General features: G+C 38.9%; 1 protein-coding gene across 2 annotated transcripts in view; it reads left to right on the top strand.

Annotated features, from left to right (window-relative positions):
- The window catches only part of GABPB1 (GA binding protein transcription factor subunit beta 1), a 32,200-nt gene extending 13,290 nt beyond the window's left edge, over positions 1-18,910 (top strand). Inside the window, exons 4-10 of one of the 2 annotated variants that reach the window (XM_075273405.1) lie at positions 515-709; positions 1,384-1,495; positions 2,737-2,853; positions 5,536-5,724; positions 6,301-6,416; positions 12,785-12,841; positions 15,773-18,910. In XM_075273405.1, coding sequence (XP_075129506.1) covers positions 515-709; positions 1,384-1,495; positions 2,737-2,853; positions 5,536-5,724; positions 6,301-6,416; positions 12,785-12,841; positions 15,773-15,925 — 939 coding nt within the window. In that variant the 3' untranslated portion in view covers positions 15,926-18,910. The remainder of the gene's footprint in view (positions 1-514; positions 710-1,383; positions 1,496-2,736; positions 2,854-5,535; positions 5,725-6,300; positions 6,417-12,784; positions 12,842-15,772) is intronic. The other variant, XM_075273406.1, reaches the window with a different exon arrangement.
- The last annotated feature ends 173 nt before the right edge of the window (positions 18,911-19,083 follow it).

Below are 19,083 nucleotides of genomic sequence, written 5' to 3'. Positions count from 1 at the left end.
ACACAGTTTAAGTAGTCGCTCCATAAAATAATTTTATTACAGAAATTATTTCCCTGTTCTATGTAATGATGTTTTATGTATTCATGTTAAATACATTGCTGCATCAAAAGTCTACTTCCGGGGTAGTGTAATGAGGGTTTAATTTCTTATAGGCTTCTTTAACCTGATGAGAGCTGACTTACCGTAATCTGTCTTCCGCTTTTTTTCCTTTCCTTGTGATTTAACTACTCTCAATTTTCAAAAAAATTGTGTCCCCTGCTTATGAAAAATAAAATTCTTGTTTGCCTCCACCGATTAAAAACTGATACAGGTATAAAACTTAATTTTCTCATTAAGTATTAAGTTTTTTTTTCTGTTGTGTGTGGTGGGCGGTGTATGAGGAATATATTACTATTGCTGTCAAATTGGAACTTGTTATAAATGCATGGAATCTTGAAGGTTTGTCAGAATTAGTTTGAAAAGGCATTTTTTTCTTTTCAAAAATAATATCTACCTGTTTTTGTTTATTTTGTAGCATGGTGCCGACATTAATGCCAAAGATATGTTGAAGATGACTGCTCTTCACTGGGCAACTGAGCACAACCACCAAGAAGTAGTAGAACTTCTAATAAAGTATGGGGCAGATGTACATAGTCAAAGCAAGTTCTGTAAAACTGCATTTGATATATCTGTGGATAATGGAAATGAAGATCTTGCAGAAATACTCCAGGTGGGCTTACCTTATTGTTTTTCTTTGGTTTTATTGGAATGTATATTCTATTACTTACCCAAATATAATCACCACTTTATAATTACTGTATTGCATCACTTACTATGTTTATAATGCTGGTGTGTGCACTGTGCTCTATGGAAGAGATTTATTACGAGAGGACTTTCTGGAGTCTGCATTACTGTAATATGAGTCAAGGTTATAAAACATTGCACATAGCACTTCTGTCGTGAGAGAGATAACTTTTTATGCCACCCCCTACTGACATGAGACTGCAACAATTTTTGTTGACTCCCTAAAGTTACATTTGATATAAATGGCATACAGGCTCAACAGGCCAAACATCGCCCACTATCCAACTCATTTTTTTAAACTAGAATGAGTGGCTTAAAAATGTAAAATGCAACACAATGTTTTTGCAACTTTTTGACATCATCATTCCCCTCCCATTTTATTTTATATTTTTAAGGCAGTCAGGAGTGGGTTTGGCAGAAGTATAAGTGCTTACTTTTGTCCGCTGCATGTGGTTTCACATTTAATGTGAGTCCTCTTGGTAGATAAACCTACACCACACCCATTAGCTTCTTTTTTTCTCATAGATCCTGAAATTATAGGGTTATGTCCAGTGACAGATTTTATTTAATAAATTAATTGGTGTATTATTTTTGTGTTAGATTGCCATGCAGAACCAAATTAATACAAATCCTGAAAGTCCAGACACCGTAACAATACATACAGCTACGCCACAATTTTTCATTGGACCTGGAGGGGTAGTAAATTTAACAGGTAAGACAAAAAATAAGGGTTGTCATTGTACTACACATTTTTGATTAAAGAACTGACCTGTCACCTACTCCACTTCTAAACATCTGTTAATAGGCACTGCTCCAATGCTTCTGGCATATTTGGTGAAAATGTTATAGCTCCCACTGTTCCTGAGCAATCAATGCTGTTAGTTTTGGTGCCCCATATGATATTTAGCCTCTGTACTGTGAAGAGAGTCAGGCAGGAGCAGACAATGGGGTGTGATTCTGAGCTCTGACACCGGCGGCCTCTGATTGGAGCTTTGCATCACACCCCTTACCTGCCTGACACTGCCCTTCTGACATTACAGAGCTTAAATAGAACATCAGACACCAAAACTACCTGAGATTCTTGCTCAGGAACATTGAAGGCAAAAAAATAAATAAATCTGAAATCAATGGAGTGGCCCCTATTCACAGATGCTAAGAACTGGAATTGGGGCAGGTGGTGATATCTCCTCTTTAAGGAAACCTGTAGTCTAGTAATTGACTGCTGTCTACATTGAAACAATACAATTATCAGATGCTAGATGATTTTTGTTAGTGGCTAAATGGAGCATCTGCATAGCAAAGGTATTTGATGAATGTACTCTTCATTACAAGGGTTGTCCAAGGAACAAGAGCTATTCCTTATCTGCAAGGTAGGGTCAAAGTAATTATTAGGGTCCCACTGAGTTCGAGAACGGGGTTTTGCTGAGACTGTGTTAGCTTTGCTTCTTATTTAGCAGTCAGATAAATAAGAATATAGTGGTATTCAAATGGCAGTAAGCTTTTGGCCCTGTCCTGTGGGGCAACCCATTTAATTCAGTATACTAGTGAAATTTATAGTTCTTCTTATGCTAGGTTCACAACTGTGTGGGAATCTCGTTGGAGACTCCACCACAGAAACTACTGAAAATAGGCTTAGAGAAAGGTCCTGCACGGAAATCTCTTCTCTCTGCCTATTTCAGTATAAAAACAGCAGACCCCATTATAGTCTATGGGGCCCACGTGTAACCGCTGTTTTAGTGGTCCGGATCTTTGTCGGTTGGTCTCCCGGCAGTCACGAATGATGGAGCCGTGTGCGCAGATGTGAACCTAACTTAACCTTTTGAATACATATGAGAATCCTGTTTTTTGGAGGTGGAGCAGTGGTAGGGATGGTGTTACTGTTAATGACTTTTGTATACCTGGGGTGTCTATGATTTGTGTGTGCTCCTTACTAAATATTTTACTTATTTTCAGATGATAATGGCATATCTTCTGCAGTGCAGTTTGGAAATTCTTCAACTTCTGTCTTAGCTACATTAGCAGCACTAGCTGAAGCTTCTGCTCCATTGTCCAGTTCATCTGAAACACCAGGTTTGTACATTATTTATTAATTTATTTATTACTAGAGGTAATTATTGAAGTCATAGGTTGAGCTTATCATTTGAGTGGCATAGAAAACTACTAAAACATGGCATTGGCCATACAAAACATATGGCGTACTGTTCATGCTTTTTACAAGGTCTGAATACAAAAGTACATGTTACCGTATAAAATCAGCCATTATCATCACCCCGTCACTGCATGCAATATTGTGCCATAAATCAAAATTGGACTGCAGATAAAGGGGACACAATTCTGTACTATTCAATCAAAACCATAGTTATTTTATTTTTGGGGGGTTGTTTTGTATATTACATTTCATTTGAATATATATATATCTATAATCTATTTATGCTTAGATGGTACTATATGCAATTTGCATATAATGTCACATAATTTGGTTATTCCATGTCTAGAGATTGAAAGCATCTTTGTTATCTGGACTGACTATTGACTACAATTGACATATTAATTGTAGAGATGAAAGCTTGAATCATAGCAGGAATATCTTAGATCTCTGACTCTGTTATGACGTAAAAGCAAGACTTGGTGCACAGAAAATGACAGGAATCAAAGAACACATTGGTGATGTTTGAGTAGTTTGCCTTTGTGGCAGATAATTGCAGGACAAATTGGCAATTGGCTGCAGTTACCCTGAAGTAAGGAAAGCTATTTGGCTGAAATGTATTGAAGCTACTATACGACATTTTAACTTCATTATTTTTGTCCTCTCACCAAATTCATGTGTTGTACCAAGTAAACTTTACAATGACAATGTCTTTATTTTTTATGAATCGCATATGACTTCATCAAAATTCAAGGATTGTCCAGTCCTAAAGCCATGAAGTTATTGGATCCAGAGACTATAGAAGATAGAATATAAACAATATACGTTAATCATTAATTGTCTTGCAAATTCTGTTCTAGAAAAAAAAATAAGCCTGTATCAACAAAATACTGTGTTCCAAAAGCTATAGAATATTCTAAACATTTTTTTTTTACATTTTTTACTTTGTACCAGGTGAGAATTATTTTCACGGCATAACTTTTTCATTGTTATGAATATTCTTTTCTTTTTTCAGAAACTTATTACCTCCCCAACCTCTTTAAACTAGCCCCATGACGATATACATATTGTAACATTGATAACAATCCTACTTTTTTATGTCTGAGACTTCCTGGGAAATGGAGAAAATAAACGTTTATCCATTTATAAATGAGGCACTTGGAGCACTGGGCGCATTCCCTCAGGTTCCTGAGCGCCGCTCTAGCCAATGTGCAAGTTTGTGCCATCTCTGTACAGTAGGAGCTGATCTTTTCACTGCTCCCACGTTACCATACCCATGGTGAGATCTTGCACATATGCATTGCGCTAATCGACTCTTCTCTCTTATGGGTGCAGGGCAGGCTAAGCCGATGGTGCTTGCGTAGTACATTCATACAACAGCTTACTACACGTGTGAGATAAAATTTAAAGCAGACCTTTCACCAAATCCACAATTTATTAATAGACGCCACTCCGATGATTCCAGTGCAGCTGGAATTTTTAGTCTCTAGCTCCCATTTTTGTCAAATAAGCAGCGCAGTTAGTTTTGGTTTCTGACATGCTATGTAAGTTCTGTACTGTCAGATGAGCAACATCAGGCAAGACCTATTAAAGTTTATGACTCAGAGATGGACAGTGTCAGAGGTCAGAATCACACTCCTTGCCTGCTAGTGAAAGTTAAAGAATATAAATGGGATATCAGACACCAAAATTAATAGCACATATTGCTCAGGAACTGTGCCAGAACCAGTGGAGCACTGCCTATTCAATGGTGCAAAGAGCTAGATGTGGTGGAGCTTTCATGTCATCTCAAATTGGCCTTGTTATATATGACTGGAAAACTGACTGAATTTAGCACACTGTCAGCTTCACTAGTATCTTCCCCAGTTGCAGTGATATTGGTGGCTTTAGTTTTTCAGAGGCGATGGCCTTACAGCTCATTGTAATCTTTGGATGGCGAGGAATACCCCCCTACCTAACCCCCTCAACCCCCTATCCCTATGACAGTGTAAGACTATAGAAGTGTAATGTCAGGTGGGCGTTCCTCACCACCTAACGATGATGCTGAAGGCCGGCCCCTCTAACAATGCACTGATATTAGTGCTGAAACTAAAGGCAAGGCAAAACAAAGTGCACTGAATTCAACATGCAGCCTCTTAAAGAAGGTCTGTGAGAGCCAGAAATCTTGCTTGTTTGTGGGTGACCAAATACTTATTTTCCACCATAATTTGCAAGTAAATTCTTTCCAAATCTGACAATGTGATTTTCTAGATTTGTTTTCTCATTGTGTCTCTCATAGTTGAGGTCTACCTATGATGTCAATAACAGGCCAACCTCATCTACAGTATTTAAGTGGGAGAACTTGCAGTCTAAATGGTGGCTGTCTAAATACTTTTTTCCCCCACTGTATAACATAGCCAGTGTTAGAGCGAGGACCTTTTATGTACTATAATATTATACTGTCAAGATTCTGTACAAGAAAACACTGACCTTATAGACTTTGTACAGTTCACATGATACAAAAGGTGTGTAATGCAGTGCAACATTTAATTTTGCCCTGTTGCATAATTGTTGTACCAAAGCAAAAGTAATTTTTTTTGCGTACTCCTTTTTTTCGTTTCCAATAGTGGTGGCTACAGAAGAAGTGGTAACTGCTGAGTCTGTTGATGGTGCAATTCAGCAAGTTGTTAGTTCTGGTGGGCAACAAGTCATCACAATAGTGACAGATGGCATCCATCTTGGTAATCTTCAGTCTGCTATCCCATCAAGTGGCATAGGTCAGCCAATTATTGTTACAATGCCAGATGGTCAACAAGGTAAGTAAAAATGTAAATTCTGCTAATATATGTAGTGTTCTAATATCATCTATTTATTTATTTTTTTAACCGTATTGGTGGCTAAAGATCAGCTGATGTAGAAAGTGGCTTTGTCTACTTTATCCTTCGTGTCAGATTTCACACATGGGAACCTAAAAACATTCTCATTTTGTTTGTAAAGGATAGAAAGTGAAAGTAAGTTTCTACCTTGATTTATGGCATACATCAGGCGGCATACAGAAATACCTTACCAGGCTCTCCTGCCTTAAGCAGATCATTTAAATAACATTTATCGACTGATCCAGCTAAAATGTAGTGAAATCTGCTTAGAATCTGATATTAGTGCCGCTCATATATATATGGTTAATAGCAGATGCTACCAAGATAAGCTGGATCTGCCAATGATCTGTAGATAAATTTCTCATGTATGGCCAGCTTTAGCTTGGTTCAGCTTATATATGGGGCATAGGGTGAACTAAATTGAATTATTTCATTCATGGCATACAAATATAGCCTGTATAAGCTACAATCATTGATAATTTTTTTTGTTTTATTTGTTTTAATTTATTGTTGTAGTATTGACTGTACCAGCAACTGACATTGCAGAAGAAACTGTAATAAGTGAAGAGCCCCCTCCTAAAAGACAGTGCATTGAGATAATTGAAAATCGAGTGGACTCTGCAGAGATCGAGGTAATGTCTTGCAGTTTTGTATCTAAATATACATTTGAAGTCTGATTTTTTTTTTTTTTTTTTTTTTAAGGTATGTGCTCACTATGTTCTAAACAGAGAAGTAGTAGAATCTGGAGCCTTATCCTGACTTGCCTATAACACATAAGCTTTCATAAAATTTTGTATACTGGAGTCATATTGGTGCAACCAAAACCACCTTTTTAGGAGAAAATCGTTTAACATACGTTTAAAGGCTATGAACATGTTTGATGTGGAAAAAGGTTATATTGAGTTTTTAAAATGTTGCACTAAGTTCCAGGCTGCAATCTTTATTCTTTCATTCATTCTTTGACCCCTGATATGCAGGTGTAACCTGCTCTCATTTTCAGGCTATCATATCGTCATGTCACTCCCATTCTTACATGTTGCAGAGGTAATAATTTGTTCATAGGCTCTTATGTATCAGCACATCTTAAAGGGGCTCTATCATTGGGAAAAGTAATTTTTAACTAATCACATCCTTGCATGGGCTTTAGAAATGCTATTCCATACCTACCTATAGTATGTAGATTGCCTCAGTGGTTTCTGAATAAGTCCATTTTTATTCATATGCTAATGAGCTTCCAGCCAGTACAGGAAGTTCCCAGCAGGCTCCTCTCTGCTATTATCTCCTATGTGTGTGTGCAAACACGAAGCTGAGTCATCAGCAGTAGCCTTTGCTGTATACACTCGTAGGAAACAATAGCAAAAGGGGTGCATGATGCATCGTGCACCAGTCTAATTAGCATATGAATAAAAATGGACTTATTCAAATACCACTGAGGCAATTTACATACAAAAAGGTGTGGAATAGACTTTCTAAAGCCTATGCAAGGATGTGATTAGTTAAAAATGACTTTTCCTAATCATGGAGCCCCTTTAATAGCTTTTTTTTTTTTGCAAATACCAAAACATTTTACATTTCCATACATTAAACACAAAAAGTAAGAGAAATACTGTCAGAATTGGGTTTAGTTTAATAATCTCTAAACTTCCAGAAATTTGTATGCACAGTTTAGTTCCAGCGATTTTGTCTTCATTGATTCATTGATTGCCTATGGATATGACCATGAATGCAGGAGCTTTCTATGGCATTTGTCAGAAAACCCAGTCGTCATTTCATTATTGTGGCCGTTTTATCTTCTCATGTTTGTAGTGACTCTGTCTGACAACCTGACCACAATAACAGGTTTCTAACTAATTTCCTGCATTTATCATATCCATTGACTACTGATCAAGACAAAACACTTACTGGTTAGAGAAAATTTGGTTGAAGAAAAGATGGTTAGAGAAAATTTTTAGACTAGTTCCCATCCCATTACTATTGTGTCAGCAGCGGGAACCTGTTTCTGCAGACTGATATAATAGTATGTCACAAAGATGGCACTGGCCACTCCTGTCATGGCTGCGATTGGTGAAAACACATTGCTCGAGTGTCAGGCTAACCAGCAAGACAATCAAAGAGATATACAGCTGGGTGAACATCATCGCTTTGCAGGAAAAAGAGGTAAAAATGAAATTCACCAGAATTGTGTGGCCTGGACTGTATTAGATGTAATATGAAATGAGTTGAAGAGAAGTATTGTGGGTGTGTCCAATATTTAGATGTGGAGGGTAGGAGGGGACAAATAGGACACTACTTACTTATGGGGAGACTGTTACCTGTAGTGGGGGAGAGCATTAGGACACTATTATTAATGTGTATTAACAGCATGTTAACATCAGCCTTATGGTTGCCTTCAATGGGCTATAACTGTAACTATGTCTAACTGGCATAGCTACATTTATACAGTCGCCAAATTAGCAAAGGTCTTTTGAAGACAACCATAAGGCTGATGTGGCTCTCGAAAAAATGCGCTTGACACCCCTGTTGTAAAATATGAAATAGAAAAGACTTCAGTGGGACAGTGCTGCAGTACCTACACTTGTTGCTAGAGTTTGTATGTTGAATCAGCAGCGCGACTCACAGTATGTAAACCTTACCAAGAGCTGAAGTTGGAGCTATGCGGAGGTTGCAGATTACTTAAAGGCTTGCTATCCACAAGGATGTTGTAGGCTGGATTATAATTGAAATCAAGATGAACCTGGGTTGGCATCACAATTCTCCACTGTTCTGTGTGTAAGCTATTTTGATTTCCATGTAGCGGTAGAAATTCTACGCCAGGCGCATGAGTGTGTGCCTGATTTATTAAGATGCCGACGAGTCTTAATCAGAGTACAAAATAAGAGGTTATTTAATGTAATGAATGGATAATGAAGAGAATTTGAAAGTAAATTAGGTACTATTCCGTTATCGGGCCAGCAGAGCTGTTCAGCACTAGTATCGGGACAGCAGCAAGCAAGGCCGCATACCCGCATCGCAGTACAGTTCCGGACAGCATCGCGCATCGCAGATGAGTTTGGGACAGCATCGGGTTCAGCAGCATTCACACACACACACAGCTAATTGTAAGTGGATATACTTTATTTCGTAATTGCCGGCAGAGATGCTCAGCACTAGTTATCGGGACAGCAGCAGCAGCAGCATCGTAGTGAGAGAAATGGACGTGTCGGGCTGTGTTATATAACTTGTCTTAAACAGGAGGCATGAAATTAGCGATCTCTTTTAACAAATCTGTGAACATTGTTTCTTTGGAATGATTTTGTCGCCACATAAATTCGGCTAAGTATGACTCCAGATGCTGGCGGGCTGTTCCGCGCTGTCTTTTATTGCGCCATTTAGCACTTCCCCACAAACGTTCCACATTTTGCGTGTGGCACTGAGTGTTTGGGTCAACAAAATTGTACTTGTGGTTCACTGTTAAATGGTCGTAGCCAGCAGCTTTTAAGTCTGTAGTATTATACCCCTTCCAGCAATCAGAGTATATTATACTCCCATCTGCCACGTTGGCTTTAATAGAAGCTATCAATGTTGTAGCTGATCTTTCTGGGACTGCAACAACAAAACACTCCTTAGTCTCACGGCACAATCCTCCAAAGATCCATTGTGGTGGCAGAACCCGGCCGCTGTTGTTTTTCCTTTTTGTAAAAAGGCTTTCATCCACCTCAACCACTTTGTTTAGGCCTCCTATTTTTGTAGAAGGTCGGGATATTAAGGCACTTGTACACACTTCGCGGAGGTAATTATTCCAATCTACGAAGGTGTTGTGATTCATCTTCAATTGCTGTTCACAAAACTCTACGGATGTCAGCTCTTGGCACCAACAATATATGAAACGGGCAGCCGTAAGAAAAGGAATGCGTGAGTTGGCAAACCAAGTTTGCGATCTCACACCCTTTTTTTCGTCACACGGACGTTTGCTGCACCGCCATTTTGGAGATGCTTTGGCCAAAAAACACATTTTCATCTGGTGGTTACGAACACAAAACCGGCTCTTATGGATCAGACCATTGGCTTGGAACAGTTCAATTGCTGATTTTTCATCTGCAGGTAAATCCCACAGCGTGTAATCCATCTGACAAAACTGCTGAGAACTGTGACTGAAACAATGGTGAGTACTGTGACTACAACTACGAACACACTAATTTGGCGCCCAATTTTTCTGTCAGCATCGGACCAGCCCGGCACGTCCATTTCTCTCACTACGATGCTGCTGCTGTCCCGATAACTAGTGCTGAGCATCTCTGCCGGCAATTACGAAATAAAGTATATCCACTTACAATTAGCTGTGTGTGTGTGTGAATGCTGCTGAACCCGATGCTGTCCCAAACTCATCTGCGATGCGCGATGCTGTCCGGAACTGTACTGCGATGCGGGTATGCGGCCTTGCTTGCTGCTGTCCCGATACTAGTGCTGAACAGCTCTGCTGGCCCGATAACGGAATAGTACCGTAAATTATGTAGGAGGAACAAAAATAATATGGCTGCAACTAGGTCTGGGTGTTTAAAACCTAAATCAAAACTGTAATTACTTACCTCTCCTGGGCTCTGGCGCATCTCCCAGCTATTTTTGGTGCTTCTGATTGACGTCAGAGACCACTGAGGCCAGTGATTGGGCCTAAAGCTTCGTGATGCCATGTGACCACTGAGGCCCAATCACACGCCTCAGCAGTTCCTGATGACAGGCAGAAGACTTCAGGGAGGTGCACCAAAACAAAGGAGAGGTGAGTAACAGTGTTTGTTTTTTTTTTAAATGTTTATTCAACCAAAGCTCTCAAAACCCTCTCACCCCCACTCCCACCTGCCTCAGAGTATAATAGCGATTTCGTTCCGAAAGAAACTGCAAATATAATAACCAATGTGAAGAAAATCCCGGCAGGTAACCGAGTTGGTGTTTGGTTATATTGGAGTTAATCTCCCAGCCATGTCTTCTTCTTGGGGATTGCAGGCCATTTGCAGTGAATTATCAGTATTCTCTTACTTTAAATGTGAATTAATGAAAATAGATATTCATTGAGTTCCCAGGATGATGCTGCCACATACATACCGAAATGCTGTTTCTCCTCCAGACCAGAAAGGCGTATCTGGCTAAATTTAGCAGATTAAAATGAGCAGTGACTGGCAGATGATCTTTCGAGGAGATACAAGACATGTCACATTCCAACTTATATTGTTGGGAAAACAGCAAACCATGAGACTGACTGCAGTCCAGCTGGTTATATGGGATCATAGCAGTTGTGTCTATTTATACATGGACAGGACAAGGCGTGGCCATGAGATTCAATCTGTAGAGCAGCCCTCTAGAGTAGACAGTCCTTTCCTAATGTTCATTTGCCTCACTGCTACCTGCTTTAATCCTGGGATAATATCCTTTTTATTACTGGTGGTTTAGTATTATTCTGCCTTTTCTGTAGTAGAAGTCAACCCACCATGAACTTGTGTATAATCACAAGCCTATCTGAAAAGGCAAGACTGCAGACGGAGAAAGCGACCAATGATAGTTTGTACTATTATAGACTGTGTAGCTAAACTGTAGTCACAGATCACAGCAATACCTTAAAGAGGACCTTTCACCACTTTGCAACCTGTGCAGCTTTCTGCCCCATGTTATAGATGCAGCTGCATAGACTGTAGTGCACTTTGAATTACCTCCCTAGCCCCCCTCGTTTTGGAGCTGTGAGCCCCGTAAATTTTGGCGCCCTGTATGGTAATTAAGGCTTTAGTGTCAGAAGGGCGTTTCTGACGATAAAAAGAAAAGCTACGTCAGTCTGACACTGTCCAATTAGCAGTGGACAGTGTCGGAGTTGCTTCTCCTTCTCATGAGCATAACTGCCCTGTACACCCTGTGGTCCTAGGTCTAGCCCCTATACAATGAGCATTAACCCCTATAGCCCCCTAGGCAATGAGCATTAACCCCTATAGCCCCTAGCAATGAGCATTAACCCCTATAGTCCCCTAGGCAATGAGCATTAACCCTAGGGGTTAATGCTCATTGCCTAGGGGACTATAGGGGTTAATGCTCATTGCTAGGGGCTATAGGGGTTAATGCTCGTTGTATAGGGGCTATAGGGGTTAATGCTCGTTGTATAGGGGCTAGACCTAGGACCACAGGGTGTACAGGGCAGTTATGCTCATTGCTTAGGGGTTTCTTCACTTACCTGTGAAGATGTCACTGAAGTTCTCCTTCATCCACTTCAGTGCTCAGCCTGGATCGCTTCTCCGGGTCTTCTGTGCAGCCCTGTGAAGAGACGTTTGCCTGATCTCACGAGAACTCACGAGATTAGGCAGGAGAAGCAGCTCCGACACTGTCCACTGCTAATTGGACAGTGTCAGACTGACGTAGCTTTTCTTTTTATCGTCAGAAACGCCCTTCTGACACTAAAGCCTTAATTACCATACAGGGCGCCAAAATTTACGGGGCTCACAGCTCCAAAACGAGGGGGGCTAGGGAGGTAATTCAAAGTGCACTACAGTCTATGCAGCTGCATCTATAACATGGGGCAGAAAGCTGCACAGGTTGCAAAGTGGTGAAAGGTCCTCTTTAATGGTGCTGAGCTAAAATATGCCAAGAAGAAAGATCTGAGGAAGACAACCAGCAGCTAATCCTCTCCATACTTACAGACTTGAGTACCATTTTTGAGCACCTGACTGGACAGATGTTGTAACTTGCATAAATCCTATCCTATCCATTCCCTCTGATAGTTTGAGTTGCAGAATATAAGGTGGGGGGGGGATTATGGGAAGGGCGCTCGCTCTGAATGTTGGGATCAGATCATTGCTTTTCCTAAAACCAAGACTTTTTTTTTTTTGTTTGTTTGTTTTTTTGCTTTTTTTCAAGGGCTAGACAGTGAATGCAGTAGATTGTGAAGGATCTTTAATAGGTTTCCATTGGCAACATACAGTAGTTGTTTGTTACATTTGGTTATTGTAAAACTGTTTTTTTCTCCTTTTAAATGTTTTCGATCTGACAGATTCCAGAAACTTCTGGGTCAGAAATCTATATTGTGAATACTCAAGAGTTCTCTCAGGTACCTCTATACATTTTAAAAATGGTTTTGTATGTTTCTGAGAGAATCTCTTTAAAAAAAAAAAAGTTTTCTCCAGATATTGTGGGTGCTGTGTGTATGATTTTGTTTTATGTTTTCCAACCAATAAATCTTTGTTAATGCTGCCTTTGTGATTTTTTTTTTCCGCATGACGCCCTATCCATTCTATGTGTGGGATATATTTTTATTCCCCATTGGCTTTCATGTAGTCAATTATGTTTTATTTTATTATTTATTCATTCTTTTTTTCTTGTCATTATAATGGATGTATCTGCTAACACCCAATTAAAGTCTTGCTAAATAATAGTACATTTTATTTATATAGCACCAACATATTCCGCAGCACTGTACAATTTGTAGACAAAAAGATACATTACAAAGAAATAGTCACTTCACACAATGGGACTGAGGGCCCTGCTCACAAGAGCTTACAATCTATGCTAAAGGTTTCTATTAGCTTTTTCATCTGTTTGACAGATAAGTGTCTGATACATATTATAGCAGTATCCATGTGAAACTTTACATCAGATTTGTCTCCTCATTTACAAACATATGCAGATATGTCCAAATAAACTTTTTTTTACATTAAGTAGCACTTCATGTATTTCTGTGCTCATTTTGTGTTAGAATTTAAAAATATATATATACATATTCCAGCCTTTAATGCTTGATAAAGTGGACCTGTTGTCATTAGTGTCAGGGAATTTCCAGAGATTTTTTTTTTTTTTTTTTTGCAGTAGTTTTATCTCTGCGTACAATTGCTATTTTTTAGGTGATGTTTATCATTAGGAACAATTTGAGTTCCTCTCTGAGGGCAGCACGAAGTACTGAAAGCGATGCTGATTTCAGATGTTAGTTATTTATGCGACTATATATCTCATCACTTGTATATCCCCCAGCCCTCTCACTTCCAATTGACAGATTTCCTCCACTACACATCAATAGGGAGGAAGCTGTCAATATTTGGCAGGAGCATCATCCATGTCATCATTATGCAGAACTCTCATTGTATATACAGCTGAGGGAGTAGAAATAAAGCATAACTTTTATTTTTTAATATATTAAAATTGTGCCCATTATAGCATAAAATATTCCAATAGGGAGATTCACTAACCAATAAAGAGATTAGGTAGATATGGCTTCTATCTCTTTGATAAAGTGAAACTCTCCCCTTTATCTTTCCAATTGGCAGGAAAAAATAGATAAGTATTCCATTTGTTCAGCAGGACTTGGAGGAGCAAGAGTTAATATGCAGCATTAGCTCCCAACAGTGCTCAGAGGTCTGACCAGGTAATGATATAGCCAGTATACAATGGTTAAGCAGCAGTCCTATCTATCCTCTGGTTCAATTTAAATGTATTGTAAGTCCCTGAACTATTATATGGAGAAAAAAACTATTTCCTAATACCTTGAGGGTAGAGGATAGATAGGACTGCTGCTTAAAGAGGACCTTTCACCACTTTTGGGCACATGCAGTGTTATATACTGCCAGAAAGCCGACAGTGCGCTGAATTCAGCGCACTGTCGGCTTTCCCGATCTGTGCCCGGTGTAAAGAGCTTACGGTGCCGGTACCGTAGTGCTCTATGGTCAGAAGGGCGTTTCTGACCATTAGCCAGAGACGTCCTTCTGCCTCGCGGCGCCAATCGCGCTGTGCTTTGGAGCGGGGAGGAACTCCCCCATCCCGCTCCTGATAATACTCGTCTATAGGCGAGCTGTGTGAGCAGAGGGAGGGGGCGTTCCTCCCCGCTCCACAGTACAGCGCGATTGGCGCCGCGAGGCAGAAGGACGTCTCTGGCTAATGGTCAGAAACGCCCTTCTGACCATAGAGCACTACGGTACCGGCACCGTAAGCTCTTTACACCGGGCACAGATCGGGAAAGCCGACAGTGCGCTGAATTCAGCGCACTGTCAGCTTTCCAGCAGTATATAACACTGCATGTGCCCAAAAGTGGTGAAAGGTCCTCTTTAACCATTGTATACTGGCTATATCATTACCTGGTCAGACCTCTGAGCACTGTTGGGAGCTAATGCTGCATATTAACTCTTGCTCCTCCAAGTCCTGCTGAACAAATGGAATACTTATCTATTTTTTCCTACCAATTGGAAAGATAAAGGGGAGAGTTTCACTTTATCAAAGAGATAGAAGCCATATCTACCTAATCTCTTTATTGGTTAATGAATCTCCCTATTGGAATATTTTATGCTATAATGGGCACAATTTTAATATATTAAAAAATAAAAGTTATGTTTTATTTCTACTCCCTCAGCTGTATATACAAAATATTTTGAGTAGAATACCCGTCAGTGAATAGAACTCTCATTGTGCTGCAAGGAATAAAGGTAGATTTTACAAAACCTTGTAGTCGCACATAAATGACTTACCATTAAAATTAGCATTTTTGTCACTACCTCATGCTATCCTCAGAGAAGAATGCACTAACTTAGTGATGTCTCCTTGTAAATATCTTAAAGGACATAGACTACAGTGGCGTTCTATTTGAAAATGAAAGCAAAACATAGCCAGTGATTGTAAATATAATATTTATTGTTTAAATATAGGGGAAAAAAACTGTAGTTAACTACCGTTATTTTGTATACTTATAAGGGGAATGGGTCCACTTTAACAATGTAAGGCTCTGTTTACGTTTCCATTAATTTTTCAGTTTTTCTTTTCCATCAAAGGAGACGAAAACTGAAAAAAGTGATCTACTTTATCAGTGCTGAAGGGACCCCATTAACTTATAAAGGGATCCACTGAATTCCACTGTGTTGTCTTTCATTTTTATGAGAATAAAGCGTTGCTTGCAGTTATACGGTTTTCATAGTCTAATAGAAATATAAATAGAGCCTTAATTCCAGGTCAGAGATGCTCTATAGTAGCTATAATATATCTTTCTATTTTCCCTTACCAGGAAAGAGAATCCCTTCAGAAACAACTAGATGAAGCCAACAGAGAAGCTCAGAAATACCGACAGCAGCTACTGAAAAAAGAGCAAGAGGCAGAGGCCTACAGACAGAAGCTGGAAGCTATGACCAGGCTGCAGACCAATAAGGAAGTGGTATAAAAAGCTAGTGGACGCATAGTTTTTTGATATTTTTATTCAGCAAGATAGCTCTGACCTGATCTGTGTACTGTGGTTTGCCTCAAATGGGACATGCAGAAAGTGTGAACAGATTTCCAGCAAGAACATTTATCCTAAACACGCTGGTCTTACTAAGGTCAATCCTTGTGAAAAGTATTTAAAAGATACTGTAAATAGTCTTTTTGTTTTTTTTTACAATTAGCATTTGAGTTGATTCTGATTTTTTGAAAGATGCAGAGATTGTAAAGTCAGTGCTTGTCGGAAACGAGGTTAGCGATGTACCTCTCTCCGATGCGCACCTTCTGCAAAAATGGGAAAACTCTTCAGATCTGCAGTGCTTTCTCTAAACAGATCAACGTGGCCTTTGAGCTTACCATTTCCTAGTGGAAATCTTTGTACAGCTTTTCATTTGTGTCTCCTATTATTTGAATCCTTATTTCTTTTTCTACTAAGCAAAAATTTTATATGTTTAACTTCTGAAACATCCAGGTAGATTTACATGTATATGAAGCTAATATTTTTTAAGAAGAAACTTTTGTATATACGATGCATGCATTTTTTTCTATACCCATTTCTGTGCATATCAGGCTATGCTGTCTCTCCTGAACAAGCCTTTATCTTTTATATATAGAATAGACGTTATCTATATACAGATATTTGGCTTGTTACATCTACCATGCTCAACAAAACCCAAATGTCTGGAACCTAGTAGACTGCAAAATTGAAACTGGCTTGCATAGAAACACTTACAGATCAGTGCATTTGGAGAAGAAAACTTTTTGAGATCTTCAAATCTTGAATTGACATTTGATGATGTGGGTGCTTCAAGGAATTTTTGAAAGTGCAACCAGCTATCTTTATTTAAAGGGTTTGGACTATAAACAACCTTTATCACCTATCTATACAACAGATGATAAATGTAAGATGACTGGTCAGACAGCTGGGACTCCCTCACATCATGAGAACAGGGGTCCATAGTAGGAATGGAGTGGTGGCACATGTCGCAAATGCTTCATTCTCTTCAATGGGACTAAAAGCTGAGTACAGTGCTCACTCAATCCCATAGAAAGGAGCCATGCTTATATATGCACACCAGTGTCTTGGGGACCCCTATTCTCATGACCAGCCAGTGACCAGACCTCCAGCGATTGTACATTGTCACCTAAATCATAAATTGTTTATAGGAAAAGAGCTGAGTGATTTTAGGCTTCAGTCTGATAAGTCTTGTCTTCATGTTTACCTTAAACAGGGTAAGAATGATTAAGAGTTCTGCTAGGCTTCTGAATATGCATACATATATTTTTTTCTTTCATTCACTTAGTAAATTTATGTTATCCTTATGGCACATCGTTTCTATGCACAAATACATTTTTTATTTTAGCAATCACAGAAATTTTCAGACTTCATTCCAAGAAAACTTGATGGGAATGATGTGAAATATTACTGTTATTACACAGAACTGTAATTGTACAATGTAATTATGTTACCATTTTGTTAAAATTAAATATGCAATTGTTTCCTTTTTTGGTTTTTTCTTATATTACTACTTTTTGTTCATGAAAATGATGTGACAAAGTATGAAATATAAAACAATCACAATATATGAGGATTGTATTTTTACATGTGGTTATCTCTTACAGCAGTTGCATATCTAATGGAACGAAGATGCAACATTTATATAGTGTTTAACAATATGTGGAGCCCATATTTATTGGGTTGAAGAATTGAAATCTACAATAAAAGTGGAGTAACTTTGGAAATACTTTTTTTTACTTCTTTGTACTGATATTTGAGTTATTATCATTTCATATTCCTAATTCATATACATAGTTGTCAAGATTTTGTTGGTTTCCCTTGGAAACTAACATCAGGTTTGTTTGTTTTTGGGGTTTTTTTTTCAGTGAGAGGGAGTCGAGATGTGTGACACAGTAGTTTCATTCCTACTGTGTTACTGTCATTTCAGCTCCCACAATGCACTGCTCTCTAGTAAAAGAAAACCAAAAGATTTCTCATTTCAGCTTTACACACAAATGAAGAACAAAACTTCATGTAACTCAAAATCAGTTCAAGATCATTTACAAAGCTACTTTACTGTTTAAGTAGGTTTTTCTAACTGTTGTTCAGAAATGGAGTTTCCTTGAGGGTATGTTTGCACCATGCCGCAGCTGCATGCAGCTAAAAACCACAACCATATTTAATGGGTGGGATTTTCAAATGTTTGTTGGTTGCACAATTTCCCAGTACTGCAGCAGTTGTAGTGGTTGCATTGTTTTGCAGGTAGAACTGCAATATTATTGCACAAATTGTGAATCCAGCTGAAAATCCATCCCATCCAATGTGGATATGGGTCTAATCACATGTAGCTATGGCATTGTATGGGTGTACTCTAAGGGTGGTGCCATACAATGTACCTGGATGCAGTTATAGCCTCCAGTCCCCTGTCTACCTTTTTTTTTCCACTTCTCTATACGTGAATTCCAATTAATTTCGACTTTATATTTCTGGCTGCATGGTAACAACAAATAGCCAATACTTGACAGATGGAATTAATCAGTGTTTCAATTACAGGCAAGAGAAAGCTGGATATGACTCTAGCTTCATCAGATATGTTGTGTGGTCCAATCCTAAGGCATCTCCCTTTCGCCTCAGTAACATTATAAGATCTTATTAGCCAATTGACAACTGAAGTTTCCACAGAATGAGAGCAATAGGAGACACTCATGTGTGCACAATGTATTGTGTAGCTTTTACTTCTGTTTATTATTATTATTATTTTTCATGGGCATAAACAGACCAAATATATTAACGAAATGTAATACCCCTCAGGAACTCCAAAGATGTGCCACTATTTTGCTTAGATATCCGTAATCAAGCTGCTTATATATGAAAATGTTTACTGGGATAAACTGTTCAATTGTCCATAGATCGGTTGTCATGTCTAAGAAACTTATTAAAGATCTTCTACATAAGGGATTCTACAATCTTGTAAGTTGTGAGTTTTGTAATATATTGCATGTACCTACAGTGAGGTCAGTTGCCATGTTCGTTAGATTTTGGTTTTTTTGGGGGGTTTTTTTTGGGGGGGGCGGGGGTTGTTTTAGGAGGGAGGTCAAGTGTAATGTTTATTATAGTTTTCCAAC

The sequence above is a fragment of the Leptodactylus fuscus genome, chromosome 5 (assembly GCF_031893055.1).
Source record: "Leptodactylus fuscus isolate aLepFus1 chromosome 5, aLepFus1.hap2, whole genome shotgun sequence".
NCBI classification, from domain to species: Eukaryota; Metazoa; Chordata; class Amphibia; order Anura; family Leptodactylidae; genus Leptodactylus; species Leptodactylus fuscus.
Note: the sequence above shows the minus strand (reverse complement) of the source record. Positions and strands in the feature narration are given on the sequence as shown.